Source organism: Neopelma chrysocephalum, unplaced genomic scaffold (assembly GCF_003984885.1).
Source record: "Neopelma chrysocephalum unplaced genomic scaffold, ASM398488v2 Primary Assembly neopelma1_71, whole genome shotgun sequence".
NCBI lineage: Eukaryota > Metazoa > Chordata > Aves > Passeriformes > Pipridae > Neopelma > Neopelma chrysocephalum.
In genome coordinates, this window is record NW_020897731.1 from 15,761,957 (window position 1) to 15,781,579 (window position 19,623).

Consider the following 19,623-nt stretch of genomic DNA (forward strand, 5'->3'; position numbering starts at 1 on the left):
TTGTCCATTTTACAGAAAGGAATGGAGACGTGGAAGAAAAGAGCACTTTCCTGAGGGGATGTAAGAACTCTGGCAGAGCAGGAAATAGGACAAAGAGAGTTGGACAAGTGCCCAGAGGAAACTGATTTGTTTCTATACCACACATGACTTGTTGGTCCTGCTCCCAATATTATACCAACTGCTGGCTTAAATACTTAAAAAAGTACTGTACCTTACAGTGCTCAGATTAAGGGCAGAAAAGACATTGAGCTAGACAGCGTGCCCTGTTAAAGCAGTATCAAAAATTGATTTCCACATGAAGAGCTAGGTACGGTCCCTTGTATCATCATCTCTGCACTGATGAAAAATAATACAACAGAACAAGATGGCAAACACTTAATGTGCTAGATGGTAGTAGGGTATGCTAATCTAATAATTGTCTATAATTTTTAATTGCTGCAGTGCATCTATTATGGTTAAACTATATATACTGAAATTGGCTAGTGTATCATTGTATTGTAACTTCTATTGTGCTGTAATTTTCTTAAAGTCACAGGAGCAGTCAGGCCTCGCTATTTTAAATCACCTTTTAAGGACAGAACCTTAAGCAATCCTTTATTTCAAAGATGCATTATCAGTATGGATAATGTAATAGAATTTAATCTTAAATGTGGATTCAAAAAATCTTTCTCATAAAATGTCAGCATTACTTACTAACTTCTCTGCAGAAGCTAGCTCTGTGATAATAGCAGATGTTGTGCAGGTAAGGGAGTTTCATTGCTTAGTTCTGTGCCATCCAGATGGTATAAACTTTTAAAATTAATTGAAAAATTCATCTTTTACTTGTATTCAAGGACTGAGGTACAAAATGCTAATGTAAGGGCTCAGAGGGGAAATATAGTTCTCCTGCATATTTGAGAAAATGTGAAGCCCTTTCAAGAAAATCTAATAAACATAATAATCACAGGCTGCTGACACTAAGGAAAAAGCACCTCATTCGCTCTTTCTTTTATGCAGTGATTTACTGGTCCCTACTGATTTTCAAATTGGATCACTGCAGTAAATTATCCATATCAGTACCTGTGAAAGAAAGCACTGGGATCCATATTTGTTCGGTGCTGTGCTTAAATCAGCAAGAATGATAAATTTGATGGTATGAAATTGGAAATATCAAGGGCTTTTCTCAGTGAATGAGCAAGTATCTCCATTTGTAATTTATTGTGACCCTTTTTCACTGTATGTGCTTTGTATGTCAAATATTTATTTTGAAACAAATTAAATTGTTTTCTGTATTGATACGGCTATGGTTTTGTTCTTGAAATCAGATTGTATATTTTTTTCTGGATTTTAAGTATTATCAGTGTTGTGTTGCAAAACAGCACTTGTTTGAGTTCAAATCTGTGAGTGACTTTTTACTGACCAACAGCTTTTTCTGTTAAATGTTGTAGGTGCATGTTGGGTGTTGGGTTTGATTTTGTGTGTGTTTGTGTATGTTTAGAAGAGCGTAGGATGCAGTGAGCTATTGCGGCATCTCATTTGCTTTTTCTAGGGGAACAGGAAGATTAATGTGTATGTCAAAACCAAAAAAAAAGCTGATCCCTATCTTTAAGTCATTGGAACTATTCTGCTTTACACCTGGCATAGTTAAGCCCAAGTTCTGTGGGAAAAAATCTACCTATGTGCCCAGTTCACTGCCATATTTTCAGTGTAGGTGTTAATAGAGAAAGTTGTACACCTGTGTTTTGGCAGGAGTCCTGTCCTTTGAATTTTAAAATAGGTTATTTTGTGTCTGATTACATCCCACTACCTAAGTAAGTGCCACTGCTGAACTGAAAATGAGTTGTGGCTAGTGCTTTTTTACTTGGAATTTATATCAGTATAATAATAATTTGTTTTGCAACTTGTAAGCAAAATTGTGAACCTGTGTGGTTAATAATGTGACCCTATGTTACCCTCTTCTTATGGGCTAGGCTTAGCTCATTTGCGACGGTGCATTTATTAGTGGAATTCTGTTCAACCCTGGTGCCAACCAGCTGGGCTTTATTCTACCACAGCTGGCTACCTCCATACAGCTGTGGTTTTGTAAAAACAGTAGTGTGAATTGTATTTTAAGGAACCATGAAAGACTTTGCTCTTCATTTAAGATAATCTGAGTTCATGTCTATAACATTTTCCATGTGTCTGACCGTGATATCTTGCTTTGAGGTGAGTGAAGTTCTACAACAGTCCAGACTCTTGCCTTGGGTGAGGAAACTGGTTTCCTTGAACAAGTGCTGATCATGACATTTTCATTTGCCGTATGTGTTCCTATGAATATTCACTCATGATCCTTTGCTATTGTGAAGAGGAAGAGTATGTTAGATGAAGACAGTGCATCAGTTATTTGAGATATTGCACAGGAAAATTAAGCTGAAAATCAGAAATTAAAAAAGGTGCAGGGCTAGATTATCTGCAAGGGCTAAAGCAAAGTCAGCTATAGTTTTCACACAGGTAGAAATGCAATAGAAAGAGAAGGAAGAAGAATGGGGATAAAAATAATGAGAACGCAGAAAAGTTCATCTCTGCAATAAAAAGAGGTCTGGAAATCCTACTGGGTGTTCTGTTGCTTTCACAAACCCCAGTTCACCATTCATGGTTTCATGCAATCAGAATCCTCTGGATAGTACTTAAGTTTTCAAGCTGTAAATTATTTTGAATTTATTCTCTATTAAAATACTGTTGGAATAGCATGTTCAGATGCTGCTACATTGTACACAAACTGACAGGCTAATCTTGGTTTACTTAAAACGGAAAATAGCTGCAGTGGAATTATGTGTTCTTCTCTATTATGTTTGAAGCTCCTATAGTGGAAAAGTAAAGAAATAAATGCTCTGGTCTATATTATTGCTGGGCTTCTTGGCTTTTTTTTTCTTTTCTCTTTCCGTGTTGCTTTGCTATGTTTTTTTCTTGGCAATCGGGTGGGAGATTTCGTATGTGCAACTGCATGGGGTTTTGTCCTAATGTGTGTTTGGATAGAACATGATATTTGTAATGTAGCATTTTAACATTTTTTGATTTACTTTTTTTTCAGTCTAGAAAATCTGAACAGTTTTGAGATGACAGATGTTTCCTATTACAATCCCTTTCAACATACTTTCTGCTGTAGCAACTTCAGTTAGGTTCTGACTAAATTGTGAATCCTTTCAGTGATAAAGTTTAAATCAAAGCCATTAATGACAGCTTTTTTGTAATAGCAGATGGAAATCTAGGATTGACTTTCTGAATTTTCATGTCCACTAGAATTTTCAGTTGTGTAACTCTATAATACAGAGACATATTGAAACCTTAGAAAAGTACAGTTATAGCATCAAGCATTAGTTCAGTGTGCATGTGTTTGAGCATCCAGTGGTTCTATTTCTAATTATCTCAATTTTTTAACATCACTGTGGGGCAGAGGTAAGATGTTTAGTTGCATCAATGTGTATGTATGCTTACAGCAGTGGATAAATGAGTAAATAAAACATAATATTTTGAGGGTTTTTTTCCTATTTGGATATACACTTTGCATTTTATGATGAAAAAGCCTCTTCCTGCCCTCTGTCAGCCTTTTCTCTTTGCAGTGTTACACATTTATAATGGAAATAGTTTTGAAAGAAGATTCTTGTGCTGCACAGGTCCTTCTGATATCCTGCCTTTATGCACTTTAAAAGTACTGATTGAGCTTATTTAACATTCTTGTAATTCTTATTTTTTCTTATAAGCAAAAGAATCAAGCTGCTTTTAAGCTGGTCCTTTCTTTGGTCATGTAAGGGATTATAGGACAGGTGGAGTAGCAGGAGACTGGACCTGATGATGCAAGAAGCTTCTTCCAGTCCTGCATTCTTATGCATGTCTGCATATTACTGTAGAGAATAAGAGTAGTTTTTTTGGTATATTATGTACCTAGTATTGTTTTTAAGAATTTTAAACTAGCTTTCTGCTTTAGGATGAAGGTAAGCACTGCTAACCTTAAGAATACTTTTTCCCTGCTCAAAGGGTGGAAATTTTATTTTATATGATTTGGCCATTTGAAATGAAATTGAATTCTTCCTTCTTGTGCTAATTTTATTCCAAACCACTGACCTCTAGTGGCTGGTTTGCAACTACGAAGCTAAACGTTTTAGTAATGTAATGTGCTCCTCATGAGTCTATGGCTACAGGAGAGTCATTTTCCATTTCATTTTTCCAGCAGAATAATGCTTCTTCATGATTTATTTTCCTTTGGCACTCAGTAGCTGCTGCTGCTGCTGCTGGGTTGAGTACTGCTGCACCCACTTCAAGAAACTGCATGTGACTGCTGGTTTTCAGGTAAATGAACTGCATGTGAATAACTGCAAACACTTATCCATGTGCTGGAAATAAAAATATTTTGTTTTAGTTTATGTAGATCTTTGACCCAGTGACCATGAAATTACTTTACAGACCTACATGACTCAGAGTGGTGTTATGCAAACTTCTGTAGATTCACCATTCTATGCTTTGGAAGAGTCGTTCCCCTCATGCACCTGCCTGCCACAAAATATTCTCTCATTTTTCTGTGAATTTAAATATTTTACCTGAAAAACTTAAGGGCTGTTTGGGATCACTGGACACTTTATGAATTCATATTTTTTTTGAACTATCAGTATGTAGCTGCTTGGTGTTAACTATATATATGTAGTATCATAAAAAGTACAAAAATAAAGTCTTTCCCTTTTCCCTTCTCCATTTTTTGTCCCTTGCTATGCTGTATGAGAGATACAAGGCAGGATACAATGGGAATCCTGAAGAGTAATTTAAATGATATTAAGTCATTACCATCAGCTCTTGCTGTGGATCTGGGGACATTTCAAGTCTCCTCCACTGTATGAACCTGAAATATTTAATGAATTTCAGATTAAAAATATTCAAATTGGCTTTATATTACTTCATTTTTCATATAAGGAACACTAAAATCCTTCACTGCTTATTAGCCTTCACATATCACAGATTTCTTGCTAGGCAGTAATATTGGAGAATTTCATCATGATGGACTGTTTTAATCCATCAGCTCGAGAAATCCAGCCAGTTACTTAGTTGTTTTAAATAAACAGGAACTAGGAAAAAAGTTTCCAAAGGTCTGTATTTCAATCCAGTCACCTCTCTTTCTTGATCTGCAAGCAGTTCTACGTCAACTTTTCAAGTGTCTCCATAAAACAGGTTCTAAATCTTAAAAGGTTGTTACCACAGTCCTTGTTCTTCCTGAAGACCTGGTAAGGCAACTTAAACTTATAATTTTTTATAGGCAAGGTAATATGCTGTATACAAGAAGTTTCCAGAGTTTTTGCAAAAGGAGGCCTGAGGAAACGACTCTGATATGGTAGCCAGCCTCCTTCCTCCTATGAGCAATATACCCAGATCTTCACGCAATTGGTATATGAGCAACCTCTGTCCCCTAGACAGAGGTTCAGATGGCACAAAAGCCCGTGTACAAGCATGGTATATAGACATAGTACTTTTTTATCAGTTCAGCATTTAGCAAATTGAACGGAAATGAGATTTTGCTTTTTTTTTTTTAAACTGGCTTGATTTTATGAAATAGGAGCTTAAAATAGCCATTGAATAACCATTATTCAAAATTAAACCTTAGGATGCAATTGGAACTGTACTGAATGAAAACAAGATCTCACCAATTTGCTTGGGCTGTACATAGTAGTCCTTGCCACAGGCAAAAAGTTGTTAAATGTAGTTTGGATGTGCCAAAATACCCTATCATTTAGAGAGTTTCTCTATTCATTGCTAGTGATTGATAACTAATGGTTAAGATGCTCATAAATAAGGTTGATATTTTTTTCTTAGGATGCTGCAGCTACATGCCACGAGTCTTGATAATTCATTATCAATTGCTTTATGTACTTGGCTATCCCATGCAGAACAGTCTCTTATTGATGCTCTTTTGCCTGTTTCTTGTCTCCATCAGTTTTCAGTGTTTGTCAATATAAAGGGTCATGCAGGACAGTTGATCATGTAAATCCCAGTTGACCACCACACTGTTAGTGTCTATTAATCTATCTGTGGCTTTTCAGTTTTATTATTTTTCTTCCTGTTTCATATTTACCCCAACAAAATCAGGCAAGGCAAATTCAGTTATTCTGATGGATAAAAGAATATGAAATAGTAGTTCCATTTGGTTTTAGAGAGGAAATGATAAACCTGAAGTTAGCATCTCTTCTAGAGTATAGCAGAGACAGGAATTGCAAATGTTTAAAGAATTTTTATCTTCTTTCAAACATCTTTATGTGGGGAAAAAAATAGTGAACTCTTACCCTCATGTTTCTTCTTTTTTTTTTTGCAGTTAGGCTCTTGCCAAAATAACAAGAGGCAAGCAAAACATATATCAACTGCATGTTAGACTCCAACTAAAAGAGGTGAATTGACCTCAGCTGTGCTACTTTACAACTTGCAGTCTATTTAGTATTTAACTCCATTGCTGTACATCTGGTACTTAATGATACAGCATCTGTTGCAATACTCCTGATTCATTTGGTATGGCTGCAATTGGACTACTGGGAAGATGGATGTTAATTATTTCATGCAAGTATTTTACTTCGATCTGCTTCCACTGGGCTTCTAGGAAAACTTGCATTGGCAATGTTACTCAGTAGCTGGGTGGTAAAGATGTGCCAGCAAACCTTGTTCAAAATTTAATTGGGTGTGTTAACAGCGGGCACCATTATAACTCTCCTCAGTGAGAGGATGCTTTGTGGATTATCAGGTACATTAATTATCAAAATTCCCTGCCAAGCTAACTTCTGGTGAACTCCCATGTTCCTCCCAGGGTGCAAATGAAGACAAGGAAGCCTGAGACATTTTCTCAGGATCATGTAAAATAGTATCAAAGTTATTCTGAAAAAAACTTTTATAAAAAAGTGTGTAATCTGATGCCAGTGGGACTGATTCCAGGCATGGTCCTGAGCCAAGCTGAAGGTGAGCAGAGCAGGAGGAGGTGTCACAGCTGTGCACAGGCAGCCCTTACAACCCTTGACTGCAGGACCAACCGCAGGGCACTCTCCCTGTAGAAAGACATCAGTTTTAATCAGATCTTGTTTTATTAGCACTGATTCAGGAAGTGCGTTTTAATGGAGGGCTTAGGTTAGGATTTCATTTTCACATAGAAATCATGCAAACAAGTTTAGCATACTTGGTTGAATGTTATCTGTGTTCAGAGAAGGGCAATGAAGCTGGTGAAGGGTGTGGAGCACAAGTCTTATGAAGAGCAGCTGAGGGAGCTGGTGTTGTTTAGGCTGGAGAAAAGGAGGCTCAGGGGTGACCTTATCACTCTCTACAACAACCTGAAAGGAGGTTGTAGCCAGGTGGGGGTCGCTCTCTTCTCCCTGGTAACAAGTGACAGGACGAGAGGACCTAGTCTTAAGCTGTGCCAGGGGAGGCTTAGGTTGGATATTAGGAAGAATTTCTTCATAGAAAGGATGATAGACATTGGAATGAGCTCCCCAGGGAGGTGGTGGAGTCACCGTCCATGGAGATGTTTAAGGAAAAACTAGACATAGCACTTAGTGCCATGGTCTAGTTGACATGGTGGTGACCGGTCATAGATTCTGTGATCCTATTAAAAACCCACTATCTTACGTGGTTTTAGCTCTGCTAGCAGACTTAGAACGTAACGTATGTTACGCATACCCGTACGCGTTATCCCTCTACCAGCAGCGGTAAATGAGCAGTTCCTGAGCAGGAGCTTCTCCCGAGGCAGAAGGGGGGGCGCGGTCGGGGCCGAGTTCCCACAGCCCGCCCGGCCGAGCCGCCGCTCCCCGGGGTCACGCGCGGCCGCGGCGCAGGCGCGGGGGGCGGGGCGGGTGAGTCAGCGGCGGCCGCGGGGGGTCCCGCCCGCCCCGGCCCCGCGGTTCTCCCGCACATCCGGGTTCGCGGCGCCGCCCACCGCCGGCCTCCGGCTACCACCGCCGCCCGGGGCCAGCGGGGCTCCGCCGCCGCCGCGCCGGCCTTGTCCCATGCGCATCGTCGCCCGCCCGCCGGCCGCTGCCGAGCGGCCGCCGCCATGATGCCAGCCCTGGCCGCCCAGCGGCGGGGCTGCCGCGGCCTCTACCGCCTGTACCTGCGGTGCCAGGCGGCGCCGCGGCCCCGCACCTGCCACGGTGAGTCCCGCTGGGAGCCCCCGGCCCGCCGCACCGCCCCGACCGGGGCTCGCAGGGAGCTGTGATGGAGCTGCGCTCTCGCCTGGGGCACAGCGAGTGCCGGCATTCCTCCCGAGGCAGCGGCGCTGGCCGGGAGCGCTGGCTGCGTTCTGCTAATCGGCTTTAAAAAGAAGGAAAAACGTTCAAAATTTTGGACAACAGGAAGGAAAACGCCTAGGTTTTTGTTGCTAGCGCAGGGCCGGGCCCCGAGTGTCCTCGGCCGGGTCGTGGCAGCCCCGTCTGACGCAAGGCGGGCGCGTCATGCCTGTGTTGGGGCTGAAGTTTGCAGGAATTACATAAAATGAAGCGCAGCCTGACAGGGTTTGTGTTGGTATGTGACGCGAGTCCCGGCTTTTCCTTTAGACTACAGACCTCATGACATTTGAATTCTCACCAGTTTTGTCCCCCTAATTGTAGCCACTGACTGCTGAATTGCAGCAAATACCCGTTAACGGTTTCATGTGTGTGTATGAGTAAGAAAAATGTCCTCTAAACGTGCTGATGAAGTTTACCCTTTTCAACTGCTGCAGTAACACCAAAGCTTAGGAAACAACACTGCTCATCTTGTGCCATATATTTATTGTGGTGCTTTATAAGTTTGTAACCAGTAAGCTGATTCATTGAGCTGTTTTGAGTTGAGTATTCAGGGCTTTTGTCCCATTTGTGTCAACTGTTAGTCAGTAAGAGCTTATCTGCCCTTTTTGGTGAAATTGTTCCTTCAGTAAGCGTCAGGTCAGTGCATGCACACATGCAAGTGCCTTGGTACTGCAGAAGGCTAAAAAAACCCGAAAGCTATTGAGACTTTTACAGAATAAACACTTCTATAAAATATTACCTTTTTTGTGAGCAGTGTGTTATTCATATATGAGAGGTCATACTTTACATGACTTGATTTACCAGCACTGCTTGATTATTTAAAAAAAATTATTCTTTTGGTGAGTGCAGCCAGTTTCCCTGCTGCATTTCTAGTTGGAGGGACTATATGCCCTCTCTACAGGAGTGTTTGTGTTCCCTAAAAGAAACTGGTTGCTGATACAGGTTGGTCTGTACTGCATGCAACTCTACTTTTGGCTAATCTTTTGAAATGGAAGATTGCCTACCTAGGGTGATTTTCAATGGGCTTTTAGAAAGTGTTTTATACAATATTGTGTGCTTTTCTACATAGTTTCTGTAGCAAGTGCGTAATGCACACAGTTCAGTTTTTCTGAATTGGTAAGCTGTTGTTTGTACCGAGGTTTGTACGAAATAGCAGCATTAGCTAACAGTTTTGTAGTGATCTGTATTTGTTCTTTTATCAATACTTGGTTTTTAAAGATTTTGAGACAGTATGACTATAATGTGACTTAAATGTATCAGTAAGCCAATCTTGTCAGATAGCTTTGTTGTGTTTTTTTTTTTGTTTGGTTTGGTTTGAGTTTTTTTTGTTTTGGTTTTTTTTTTTTTAAACATCCTTAGATCATCCAGAGGTCTTGGGAAAAATCCATATCCATACTGGATTGTATGGGTAAAAATCCCTAATGTTAGAATGAAATTTAAAAGTGGATGTTTGAAGAGAGGCAGTGAAAGCATGGTATATACTCCAATTTTGCTTTTCCTTCTTTTTCCTTCTAAAATGGTTGTCTGAAACAGCTTTTTTTCCTCCCCTTGTTAGGATGGAAAGCTTCAATGAAAAGCGGGAGCCTGTCTTATATTCTGCCATACAATCGCCTGCCCATGCAGTTGATGAGTCAAGTGAGAGTTTACACATCCAATGGTCAGAAAAAAGATCTTGGATCAGAAGATACAAATAGGTCAGCCCGTGAAGAAACACTAAATAAGGCTGAAACAGGTAGTACTGAGCTAAAATAAAGTGTATTTATAAAAATGTAAAAACTTAATGTCCTTAGTGATAACTTTTTCTTTCAATTGTGTGATATTATTGTTGCAGATTTCTTAGTATTTGTTGATTGTGGGTGTTTATATATGAATTTCAAATGCATAAGCAGGGAGGAATGCTGAAATTTATTTCTTTGGCATTCTGGTATTTACAGGATTTAAGTTTAGAGGAATCAAATTTAAAGTGGCCAGGATAAAATGTGGATGTTGAAAGGCTTACATAACTTAAGGGATAAGAAATGGAATGTGTTACTCATCTTTCACCACTTTGCTTGCACATTTGAATTTTTTTGGTAGTATTTCAGGTATGTTGTGTGAAATGAACTAATGATAGAGATTGAATGAGTGTGACTGTTGAGCATTGTGACTTCTCCAGGCCAGGCTATAAATGACTGGTAAAGAAGGTTGAGCTGATTCATCTGCTAGAGCTTTCTAATCTGGCACTTGTTAGAACTTCAGTGTTCACATTAAACATTTGATACATCGTACATAACCTGGCCCTCCTTGCTGTTCAGTTCAGTTGTCAATCTTGTACTTGATAGGTGCTTGTGAAATTCAGAGCTGTATTGTCCTTGCTCCATCATAGCATCCTCTATTTTTGATGCTTATTAACTGTAGGACTGCACAGATACAGGCTTGGAAGACTACAGTGCTTAAGAGATAACAGATGCTTTTTAAAATGAGAGCTGTCTTTCTTTGTGCTTTTGTCTTCAACCAAGTGGTCTTCTAAAGAAAATTTCCTTCTCTTCATTGTCAGGGTAGCAGATATTCCTTCCTTCTTTAGTAACTTGTAAATTCCTGAGGCTTGCAACAGTCTTTAAAAGCTAGTAACTGTAGCCAACTAAGAGTATTACATTTCTCATGTTTGGAAGTACAAAAGTGAATCTTAAATGTTGTTCAGTTTTGAAGGTTCTATCATATCAATCTCTACTTGTCTGAAAAACAGTGACTGTGAATTGAAGTATTCCATATCTTTTTTTCTCAGTGATGCACTATGATTTTGTTTAGTCTATAAGCTGAGGTAGTAGTCTTCAAAAGGGGACTTGATGTACATAGATATCTGTGCGTGGATATAAATCTTAATATTTTTGTGCCTTTTTTTCCCTGCTCTGAAATCTTGTGACCCGATCTTTTGTTAAACAGTGTTTGTGATACAAATGGTTGTACACATTTTTTTGAAAAGACGATGCCATTCAGTTTTTCCTAAGCAGTCTTAGTGGAAACTTTTTTTCATGCATCAGCTGTCTGGTGTTTTAAACCAGGTAAGAAAAGAAAGTAAAGGAACAACAAAGGGAGTTTTTTCTTTTGTTTTCAAGTCAAACAGTAACCAATAGGGATGACTGTTTAAAGAATGCTATTTATTTATGGTGCAGCCTTATTTGTTGTATAACAAGATCAGCTGCATGAATTTATATGTGTTATTTTTCCAAGAAAGTATATTTGAATTGTTATTAGGTGTAGTCCTCAGTTGCTGTTGGGGCATTAACTAATTGCCTGATGGAAAGATTGTTATGTAGTCCAACCTTCAAGAATATCTGATCTTTAAGTGGTTTGAGTAGCATGTTAAGCTAGGAGTATCACATTAATTAACACTAACCTGCTTGAAAAATCTTTATTTTTTTAATATATCACTTTCAATGATGTAATTTTTAATTTTGTTAATGATTATGGATGTGTGGCAAACCTCCGGTGTTAGAGAGCAGTAGGGCACAAAAGAGTGGATATGTTGGTTTGATGTGTTAGAATTATAAGAATTTTGTAGCTGTGTCAAGATATATGAGACAAGGATGCAATATTTGTTTGTGTTTTCAAGTAGTACTTCTGGTTTCTAAATAGAAATCTCACTGAAATTACTGGATTTTATAACTTTCCAAATATTAAGATTAAATTATTCACTGTAAATTATATTTTATTGGGTTTTTTTTGATGGAATCATATCTTCAAGTTTCAAGACCAGCTAAAATACTTTTTCATTCTAGCTCCATCTTGTTACATAGAAGTTGTGGATTTTAGTTTAAATATTCTGTATTTTAAGGAGCTTACTTTTTGTAAATGAAGAAGCTTCAGTCCCTTAAAATTGAATCACAGCTTGAAAGCTTTGAGACGCTCTGATATACAGCAGCCATAAGCTATAAAAACTTGTCCCGAACTATAAGTACACTGTTAAAATATTTGTTTTGAATTCAGGATACTTTCTGAAGTATGTTGGAAGTTGGTGCTCTTCTTCAAGCTGCTAGGAGTCTATTAATCAATGCTGTATTAAATGTCTAATTTTTATTTTTTTTTTTTACTGTTTCTGTTTTTTGTGAGTTTTAAATGTTGGAAATCTACCAAATATATTTTTAATGGTCAGGGTGAAAAGCAATATTAAGATATATTCTTATTTTGTTATACCAACCAAAGTCTTTACTTCCATATTTACAGTGATCTTTACTTTTATTTTACAGGACAAGATACAACCAATGCAGGTCAAAAGCAGTCTTCACCTAAACAGCCAATTCAAGTAAAAGGTAAAGAAATGTTTACTGCATTGAAGCTTTGCTGCTGTTTACTAGTAATCAAAAAAGGCGTGTAGGGAAACTGTGGTTCCTTTTCAATTGTGTAAAGAAGTTATGTGAATAACATTTTTAAATGACTTTTGTATGTCAGGTTTGTTTGATACCCATTTGTTTAAAAATGGTTCCTGAAAAATCAAATATAGAAGTATTCCTTCTAATTACTCACTCTTCTGTTTGTTTTTGTTTCATTTAAGCTCAGAGTTCATCAGGAAAAGACTAATTTATTTTCTCATCTGTTATCATGGTCTGTTCTCCTTGCATGTTTTTAGGCATGTCCGTTCACCATCTCAGACTTAACGTGGCTAAGCTGAATACTTGATCTTCCCCTGTTCCTTGTTCTAAGTCTTCCTCTGTTCTTTCTTAGTACTGAGTTAATCTAATCAGTGTTGCTTCTAAATATATTTTGACCACAGGAAGTGCCTAATCTGAGTCCTGTAATATTCCTTTTTGTGTCTGTAGTAATGTGGCGGGTTTGATACTGGCTGGACACCAGGTCGCCACCCACTCTCCTCTGCAGTTGAACAGGGAAGAGAAATATATGAAAGGCTCATGGGTCAAGATAAGGACAGGGAGAGATCACTCACCAAGTGCTGTCACAGGCAAAACAGATTTGACTTGGGGAAAGTTAGTTTAATTTGTTGCCAGTCAAATCAGAGTACAGTAGTGAGAAATGAAAACTAGATCTTAAAACACCTTCCCCCAGTCCTTCCCTCCTTCCCAGGAATTAATCTTACTTCCAAGTTTCTCTACCTTTTTGCACCCAGTGGTGCAGGGGGATGGAGAATGGGAGCTGGGCATAGTTCATAATGCATTGTCTCTGCTGCTCCTTCCTCCTCAGGAGAAGGACTCCTCACATTCTTCCCCTGCTCTAATGTGGGGTCCCTCCATGGGAAACAATCCTCCATGAACTTCTCCATCTTGAGTCCTTCCCACAGGCTGCAGTTCTTAATGGGTCCCTCTTCCATGGGGTGCAGTCCTTCAGGAACAGACTGCTCCAATGTGGGGCCCCCTGGGGTCACAAATCCTGCCAGCAAACCTGTTCCAGCATGGACTTCCCTCTGCATGGGGCCACAGGTCCTACCAGGAGCCTGCTCCAGTGTGGGCTTCCCACAGGGTCACAGCTTCCTTTGGGCATCCACTGCTCCAGTGTTAGGTCCTCTATCAGAGGCACAGCCTCCTTCATCATGGTTCTTCACCATGGGCTGCAGGGGAACCTCTGCTCTGGCACCTGGAGCACCTCCTCCCCTTCCTTCTGCACTGACTTTGGTGTCTGCAGAGCTGTTTCTCTCACATGTTCTCACTCCTCTCTCCTGGCTGGAGTTGTCATTGTGCCGGATGTATTTTTCCCCTTGTTAAATGCATTATCCCAGAGGTGCTACCACTGTTGCTGATGGCCTCAGCCTTGGTCAGGGGCAGGTCTGTCCTGGAGCCAGCTGGCGTTGGATCTGTCAGACACAGTGGCAGCTTTGGCAGCTTCTCACAGAAGCCACCCCTGCAACTCCACACTACCAAACCTTGCCATGCAAACCCAATACAAGCAAAAATATATACTTTTGTCTTCAGTTACATCATTTAAAAATGTAAATGGGTAAAACAAGAACATAACTTTCATGTTTTTAATTTGTCATGACTTGATTTCATTCCATCTTTATTTCAATAGTTTCTATTCTTCTGTTGTGAGAATTATGCTATTAAAAACTGCTTTTGATCACTCCTAGCCTTCTGTGTAACAAAAGTCCTTCCAAAGTCCTCCGTCTTTCTCAAATTTAAAGAAACATCAAATAATAATAGTTTTTCCTAACATTATCAGTGTCTATGTATATTTTCTGTACACTTTTGTCTACATTCTTTATGTCAATTTCTTTAGGTCTGTTGTCACGTAGGTGCATGCAGGGGGATAATACAAGGTAGATAGGAGAAATTACTGTGAAATTGTTATCAAAATAGATACATCTTTTAGTAGGAAGAGTTTTCCTTCTGTAGATTATAGATGCACAGGGAACAACATTTAGTTTAAGGATTTTGATAATGCCTAGGAAATGGAATTCTAATCTTAAGATGGTGCTCTGATCCAAATGTTACTGAGACAATAACGTTTTAAAGGATTACTAATCTTAAAAAAATGTGCTTTTCTAAGTATTTTATTTACATCATCTTTTATTGAGCTTTGTCTTTCTCTTGGAAATACCAAATAGATTTTTTTTCCCCACATTTATTGCCAGTATTATACAGTTATTTGAACTTGAGAGTAGGATTGTTGAGATATTCTGCAATGTACAATTATATTAATTTATCTTAGTGAAATTTACCTTTGTTTCTGAAAGATGGATTAATAAGAGTTTGATAAATCCACAAGCTACTTTTTAGTAAGGTTAATACGATTTGGGTATGTATCTCTTTTAAATAAGAAAAGATAAGAAGCATTCTTGATTAAATATTATCACCGTGTTCTAACCTTAGTAAATGATGGACTGTTTTTAGGAAATCTCAATTTTTTTTTTTTTTGTCACTTTCACTCAGGAGCATTGTGGGATGAATGTGATTGCTCAGGTACTTAAAAATTTGTTCAAGTTCAAGCTGGATGAGAGAAATCAGATTATTATGATGAGTGTTAATACCTGTACTGTTAGTGCATTGTTGAGTGTCAAGCAACATATTTTGCCATTAAGGTTTCAAAACTCAGAAATGTTTTATCCCGAAGTTCTACATTGTCTTTTCTCAAAGTCTTTAGAAGCAGTATCTTTCTGTAACTATCCTGTGACATAAGTAGTAGTTCTGGATTACCTAGAGAAATCGTATCAGTCCTGTGATATGCAGGAAGTTCATGCATGCTCTAAAGTCTTCTCATGGGTAGAATTTGAGCTTTTTGTTTTCAGTTGTGTTCTGTAATGTTATATCCGTCAGAAAACATAACTCTTCTTCCAATGAGCGTAATGTTTATAATAGATGTGAGGGTAGTAACTTACATTTGAAAATAAGATGAAGTTATGGCATAAATTTAAAATTCCGTTTATCATTTTTCTAAATAGTATTCTTTTCTTTGTGCATGAAAATCTGATGTGATAAAAGTACATCTTCTAGACATACAGAGAATTATAAATAAAGAATGTATGTTTTTGTTATAAATGCCCAATGTTAAGTGTACTAATTTTGAAAGCAATAGTTGAGAACAATGACATATATAGTCTGTCTCATTTCTCTGTATGGTCTGCAAAGGTCAAAAATCTGATTTGCAGAAGGTGGAATTGGTTAAGTATTGGAAAAAATTGAAATGCAGCTATCTGTTGCTATTTCAGTTGCTAGAGCAGCGGTTTCCAAATTGCCATATTTAAATGCTATCTGTGTAGCCAAGCACCATCTCTGACGTTGAAGTTGGAGAAGTAGCTGACAGTGGTATGTGGGATGTTTGAGCATCCTGAACTACAACTTAACAAGTAGCATTTTTGGAGATAAATCATTCTACTCTTACTCATTTCCACAATGAGGAAGATTCCTTTCTCTTCTCTATAGATTTCTATATCGCTGGTAAGCATTGTTTCTCACATGTCACCTTCGAGGTATGAGACTAGACTGAATTACTTTTTGAAGTTTCTGCTGTAGTCTTCATGAGTGATTTAACTTGCTTATCTGTTTCTGTTTTTAAGTGAAAGCAGTCCTTAAAAAAAGAGAGTATGGACCAAAATACACCCAGAATAACTTCATCACTGGAGTCAGAGCAATAAATGAATTTTGTCTTAAATCCAGGTATGATGGGTTTGAGTTGAAATTTAAATTCTGAGTATTTGTTCATATGTGCAACAAAAGTAATTGTGATTGTAGAGTGATTTGGCATGACAACTTTTTCTAAGTGTTTTTGTGGTATACGTAATTTTAAGTGGCTGAAGTTAGTTCTTTTTTACTTAGTGTTACAGGGGATTAGGAGCCTGCACTGAATTTGCATGTTTCAATAGTTGCTTCTTAAAGTAATTTATTTGTACTTATATGACCATAAATCTAGTTGGGAGGAGACCAACTCCTAGAGCAGCTTTATGGGAGGGATGTCAAATAACTCTTGATTCAGCTTTTTGGGATCGTGATGGTTTGATGTGAACATCTCTAAAAGGTCAGCGGAAACTTCATGTTACGTGAGGTCTGTAATTTGGAATAAAATATAATTTGGTTTGCTGTAACCTAACTATTGTTACTTGATTCATGTTTACTGCCTTTTACTACATGCCATACCTGCCAGCAAGTCTTACTGAATATTGTTTTAGTTGAGGTGTCTGTCAGATTTCATGCATGTTATGTATGTGACCCATATTAAATCTTAAGGCTTAGCAGCTTTGTTTATAACTTTTGTGCTGTTGCTGTTCCTCCCCATTTTTTACTTACACTGTGTGTCACTATAATTAGCCTTTGCTGAGGATACAGTGACAAATAATGGTTAGCCCTCTGCATTATATTTATCATAACTAGTTAAAGTTTTGCTGGATTGACCAAAAGGGATAAGAATAAAGAAAAAAAAAAAAAGAAAAAAGGACTAGATAATTTGTGGGGCTAAAAATTAAAACTTCTGTTGTATTTAAAAAAAAAAAAATACTTAATGCTTTTCATTGTAGATGACCTAATGTGTTAGTCAGCACAGGAAATTAATCTGCTTCCCGAAGTAGCTTTGTTACCTTCAGCCTTTTGCAGCTTGTGCTGTGTGTGTAGGTTTTGGGGTTAAATTTCCTAACTTTTCTTGTCACATGACTTCTGATGCCTGTTTAGAGATGCTAATTCATTAACCCTCTTGCCTAGCACATGTGCACATTATCAATTACATGCAGATCATTTATTGGATGTTTTATTATTTAATGTTATTACTTTATCTTCAGTGTATAGTGTTTCATAGTGTGAGGACATGATGTGAAAAACACAATAGTTTTCAACAGTATCATGGAGATCACTTGCTTCATGTGGTATATATGTTCTCTTTGACAGAAGTAAACAACTTCACTTTTTTTGTATAGCAGATTAGTAATATCAAAATTGTGGAACATCACCCAGATATAAAAGTCAAATTAGACTAATATGAACCTTTTCCTGCACTAAACTCTTTGTCTACTTTGTTTAGTGATTTAGACCAGCTGAGGAAAATTAAACGACGAAGTCCCCATGATGACACCGAGACTTTCACCGTATACCTGAGATCAGATGTAGAGGCAAAGTAAGAATATTTTTATGAAGGAAAATGTTTGAGTTATTTTAAATGGATTATATGAGAGAGAGAGAGGAAAAAAATTTCAAAAGTCAGGTGTGCAATGTGAAAGGGAAATAAGGTTTTCTATTTTCTATATGAACAGATTTTGTATCCTAATTATTGTAATAATTACATTGTTATGTAATTATATTATATAAAGTTGGAGGGTATGTTTTTGTGCTTATATTCAGCCTCCTCTTGCCGAGCTTTTTATTCTGTACTGTAGTCTGTGGGGGTTCTTATCTTTCTGCTTTAGGAAAGGCATTTCTAATGTAGTCAAACTGAAAAAAAAGTTGCATGAAGAGAACCATTGTTAAGTTACTTTTACTTCATGCAGATCTCTTGAAGTTTGGGGTAGTCCAGAGGCTCTTGCCAGAGAAAGAAAACGGCGTAAAGAGGCAGAGATCAAATACAGAGAAAGTGAGTACAGAGTTTTCAAATAACTTGAAATGTAAACAACAAAGTACAATTGTTGGAAATCCGCCAAGTAGTGTGTTATTTCCCTGAGAACATCTACGTTTGGAATTAGCAGTTGCTTATTAGGTTTTAGCATAATGTTAGAATAACATGTTATGATCTATGCAGATACAGTCTGTTATTGTCTTACAATTTATCATCTTTGTGCTATAGCAAGAATATACCTTCAGTTGAGATCTATAGTCATACTCTTTTTTTGGGGGGGGGCTTTCAATTTTTAGATGATAGCTTACATTTTCAGTGAGTTTGCATTTTTTTTCTAATTTAGAATTTTGAAAATACTTAAAACTGATCCAAATCTCTATACCATACCATTACTTATTTATTTTTCCTCTAAAATGAATTCAGCTTGCCTTTGTGTTTCAGAAGGGGAGAAATACCCCCAAATTGTCTTTTTTTACTTAATATTATTGTTTTTACCCTTGCTGGTATTATCAATGACAGATACAGTCAAATCAGTAGTTTGTAATGTATTTGGATCTGTCTAGTCAGTTAAAATCACAGGAGAGGCAATGCTGCTTCAAGGTACTTAGTGAAGTTGTACACCTTAAAATTAGAGGTCCTGTCAATTTCTTTGCAACAGTTGTGCCACTGGAACATCCTTCCAGTAAAAAGGTTAGAACTGCAGGCACCTGTTAAACTATCTGTATGTGTTTGTACTGAGAGTGCAGTCAGTAGCTTCAAAATTTTTATTGACCTGCAAAATAATTATTGGATATAAATAAAATGCCTGAATTTGATGAAGTGTATTTTGAGTTTTTTCCTTCTGTGCATCATCCGTTGTTGGTATAAATGGCAACAATGTATAGGATCATAACATTGTATTTGGCATTTTGCATGAGTATATAACAATGTGTGTTTCTGATTAACAATACCAAAGGAGAAATTTTTTTCCACTAAGATAGATCATGTAGCTCTTATTAGAAGTTGGCTGCTGCATAAAAAAAGTAGACTTAAATTCCTGAAACTATTGGTTACTAGTACATATTTATGATAATAATTTTGTATTGCAGATCTATTTAGAAACCAAAGGCTATTGTGGGAATACAAGGAGTTCTTTGGAAATACTAAGGTAAGGACCTTTTCAAGTTTTTGGCTAGAAAAGTGTCGCGAGATGTACTATGACACTTTTTGAAGGAAAATTTGTGTAATGGTTACATAAGCTTAACTAACTGAATATTATAGGAACATTTATTTGCATTGTAATATACCAGATCTATCTCTGATTGTAATGCAGTAGTAAATGTTATGATGACAGTTTAAATGGGTTCCTACTGTGACAGTGTAAACCACCAGTAAGTTTTTTTTTTTCCGGTTGCCTTCTTATCAA

General features: G+C 37.7%; 1 protein-coding gene and 1 long non-coding RNA gene across 2 annotated transcripts in view; one reads left to right on the forward strand and one right to left on the reverse strand.

Annotated features, from left to right (window-relative positions):
• Positions 1–5,081: 5,081 nt before the first annotated feature.
• On the reverse strand, positions 5,082–7,784 carry LOC113969216. Its single transcript, XR_003534787.1, has 2 exons — positions 7,654–7,784; positions 5,082–7,028 (listed from the first exon to the last, which is right to left on the reverse strand). It is a non-coding gene; the product is annotated as an uncharacterized LOC113969216 (long non-coding RNA).
• Positions 7,785–7,976: 192 nt separating this feature from the next.
• The window catches only part of SLC30A9 (solute carrier family 30 member 9), a 38,139-nt gene continuing 26,492 nt past the window's right edge, over positions 7,977–19,623 (forward strand). Inside the window, exons 1-7 of the mRNA XM_027686603.1 lie at positions 7,977–8,123; positions 9,814–9,990; positions 12,485–12,547; positions 16,240–16,339; positions 17,691–17,783; positions 18,154–18,236; positions 19,307–19,365. Of these exons, the coding sequence (XP_027542404.1) occupies positions 8,027–8,123; positions 9,814–9,990; positions 12,485–12,547; positions 16,240–16,339; positions 17,691–17,783; positions 18,154–18,236; positions 19,307–19,365 (672 nt within the window). The 5' untranslated portion in view covers positions 7,977–8,026. The remainder of the gene's footprint in view (positions 8,124–9,813; positions 9,991–12,484; positions 12,548–16,239; positions 16,340–17,690; positions 17,784–18,153; positions 18,237–19,306; positions 19,366–19,623) is intronic.